Below are 3,008 nucleotides of genomic sequence, written 5' to 3'. Positions count from 1 at the left end.
AAGAGTGTTTTTCATCAAACTCTAGACTCGGTACCGCCGATCTGTCTGCGTTCAAACTACACTACAGAGTTTAACACACAGCAACACATCACTACAACTAAACTACAGAGTTGAACACACACCAATACATCACTACAACTAAACTACAGAGTTGAACACACACCAATACATCACTACAACTAAACTACAGAGTTGAACACACACCAACACATCACTACAACTAAACTACAGAGTTGAACACACACCAATACATCACTACAACTAAACTACAGAGTTGAACACACACCAATACATCACTACAACTAAACTACAGAGTTGAACACACACCAATACATCACTACAACTAAACTACAGAGTTGAACACACACCAACACATCACTACAACTAAACTACAGAGTTGAACACACACCAACACATCACTACAACTAAACTACAGAGTTGAACACACACCAACACATCACTACAACACGAACACGGAGGGTGTTAGTTCATCAGAATAATTGGAGTTGAAACGAAGCGCTTAGAAGTTTAAACTCACCATGTTGTTGTTTCGGGGAGCATGGAGGGGATCAGAACAGAACTGGGGGTGACGTTACGGGATTTACAGAATGAAGGGCTCCACATTCCTAAAGCCTGCTTAGAGGGAGGAGGAGGAGGAGGGGGAGGGGAGAGGACACACACACACACACACACACACACACACACACACGCGCGCACACACACACACACACACACACACACACTGACACACACAGCTGCTAGGAAGGGGGGTGGGGGGGGAGTGCTCCCAGACTGTAAAAAAAGAGAGAACAGAGAACTCGGAGAACAGTTCTCCGCCAGGTCAGGTCAGCAAATTAATGTTCAGAATCTGAGAATTAGGCCGTGAGCCAGGACCCCAAATCTGGGGTCATCGGTACCATTGGGCCGACTAAGCCTCATAGTGATTTTTGGGAAGGTATACATGTCTAGAATTAGAAAATATGTGATAGCATTGCAGTGGTGGTAGCTTTCTGTGTGTTATCACTCCGTTTATAACCACATGCCAAAACACAATTTTCAAAATCCGAATGAAGTATTCTACTTCAAACTGATGGTTCTCTCTCATTATTGATCATTTATCTTTGAAGAATGGTTGGGATACAGCTCAGACAATATATTTCTCTGAAAAGTTGTTAAAATTAGCATATCTAGAAATATTGTAATTATCTATTACAGGAGAGAACATGAGACGTACTTCTGTTTTCATGAAAGATGTAGCACAAAGGTTCCTAACATAAATTCTAAGGAAATGTTTTATGAAATTCAATGAACTAAATTCTAAGGAAATGTTTTATGAAATTCAATAACCTAAATATAGTGCAAGTGTACAGTGTAAGTAATGCATAAGATAACTTTCCGTTCACCAATAAATACAGTACCTTAATATTACCTTTTAGTCTTCTATCTGTTCAATACTAAACCTAATAATGTTGTTTTTTGTTTGTTTTGATTTGTATTTGGGGACATAGAACAATTTTAGCTTGGTTGCCCAAACTGGCAATTAGCATAATCCAAAAAGGCCACTGAGCAGCGAGCAGCTCATTGCATTTTCATACTGTATGTATAGAACTAGAATTTCGCGGGCCTTCGGCCAGCTCATCCTAGCTTGCACGCGTCGCCAAGGGGGGCATACTCATGCTGTACTCTTCTGTACTGTACTCTACTGTACTGTACTGTACTCTACTGTACTGTACTCTACTGTACTGTATGGTACTCTACTCTGTACTGTACTGTACTGTACTGTACTGTACTGTACTATACTCTACTCTACTCTACTGTACTGTGCTCCCCTGTACTCTACTGTACTCTACTGTACTCTACTGTACGGTACTGTACTCTACTGTACAGTACTGTACTCTACTGTACTCTACTGTACGGTACTGTACTCTACTGTACAGTACTGTACTCTACTATATGGTACTCTACTCTACTGTACAGTACTGTACTCTACTGTATGGTACTCTACTCTACTCTACTCTACGGTTCTGTACTGTACTGTACTGTACTGTACTGTACTGTAAGCGAGTTGCAGTGTTTTTTTTGTAAGGATTTCACTGCGCAAAGAGTGTAGAGTGTCGGTGTGTATAACACCGAGGATGTTAACGGAGGAACGCTCCCGAAAGGGTTAATGCCACTTTTCTGTTGTATAAGTAAGATGCATTCCTGAAGCTATTTTTTAAATATCAGGTCAATTTCACATGTTGAGGTCAGGTCAAGGCTAAATTTGACCTATGGGAGAACAACAAATAGAAACAACTTGATGAGCGTTCATGATTCACTTAAAAAAAACTGTCAAAAACATCACAAGAACTGGTATTTGTAATAATAGTATAAAGGCTCATTCATAGTCTGGATTTTCGGTGGTGAGGTGACCATCAAACTACAACATAATGTCACAAGCCGCGGTGAAGAGCAAACCACCGCCACCGCCCCAGCCCTTCTCTCTGTTTTTACTCACCACCGCTCAACATTATTTCAGCTCCGGTGGTCAGCTCACCACCGGAGCGGTGGTCACCCCACCACTGGAAATCCAGACTATGAATGAGCCTTAACACACTATGATAATATTTATCTTTTGCAACTACATTCAATATCTGTAAGCTTCAACTCATAATCAGGATCATAAAATCAACCCACCACATGGCCCTAGCCCTCCTGACTGGCAGCATTATCTTTCCCAAATCCTGGTCTAACTCATAGTTAAAATCCTCTTTATCAACATTTCTCATTTGTAGCTTGAACATTTCATCAGGTGTCAGATCACCCTTAGCAAAATGTGGATGTCCCATCCAAATTGTGTGACATCAGCCAAATGAACTTTCAAGTTGAACTTGGTGGTCTGCCACATTCCACTTGGATATGAGGTTGCACAGGACTGTCCCATTCTAATGCTCTGTACTTTATACTATAGGTCCACCCGATACACCCCAATACACCAACAAGACAAGCACATCAGTTTATTCACTGAG

General features: G+C 41.1%; 1 protein-coding gene across 1 annotated transcript in view; it reads right to left on the bottom strand.

The window, feature by feature from the left end:
* LOC306917780 (cilium assembly protein DZIP1-like) overlaps positions 1–623 on the bottom strand; it is a gene marked incomplete at its 3' end in the record, with an annotated part of 18,893 nt that extends 18,270 nt beyond the window's left edge. The window contains exon 1 of the mRNA XM_079530688.1: positions 539–623. Within this exon, the coding sequence (XP_079386814.1) occupies positions 539–541 (3 nt within the window). The 5' untranslated portion in view covers positions 542–623. The remainder of the gene's footprint in view (positions 1–538) is intronic.
* Positions 624–3,008: the final 2,385 nt, after the last annotated feature.

The sequence above is a fragment of the Electrona antarctica genome (assembly GCF_951216825.1).
Source record: "Electrona antarctica genome assembly, contig: scaffold_55, whole genome shotgun sequence".
NCBI lineage: Eukaryota > Metazoa > Chordata > Actinopteri > Myctophiformes > Myctophidae > Electrona > Electrona antarctica.
This window is presented reverse-complemented; position numbering and strand designations above follow the sequence as displayed.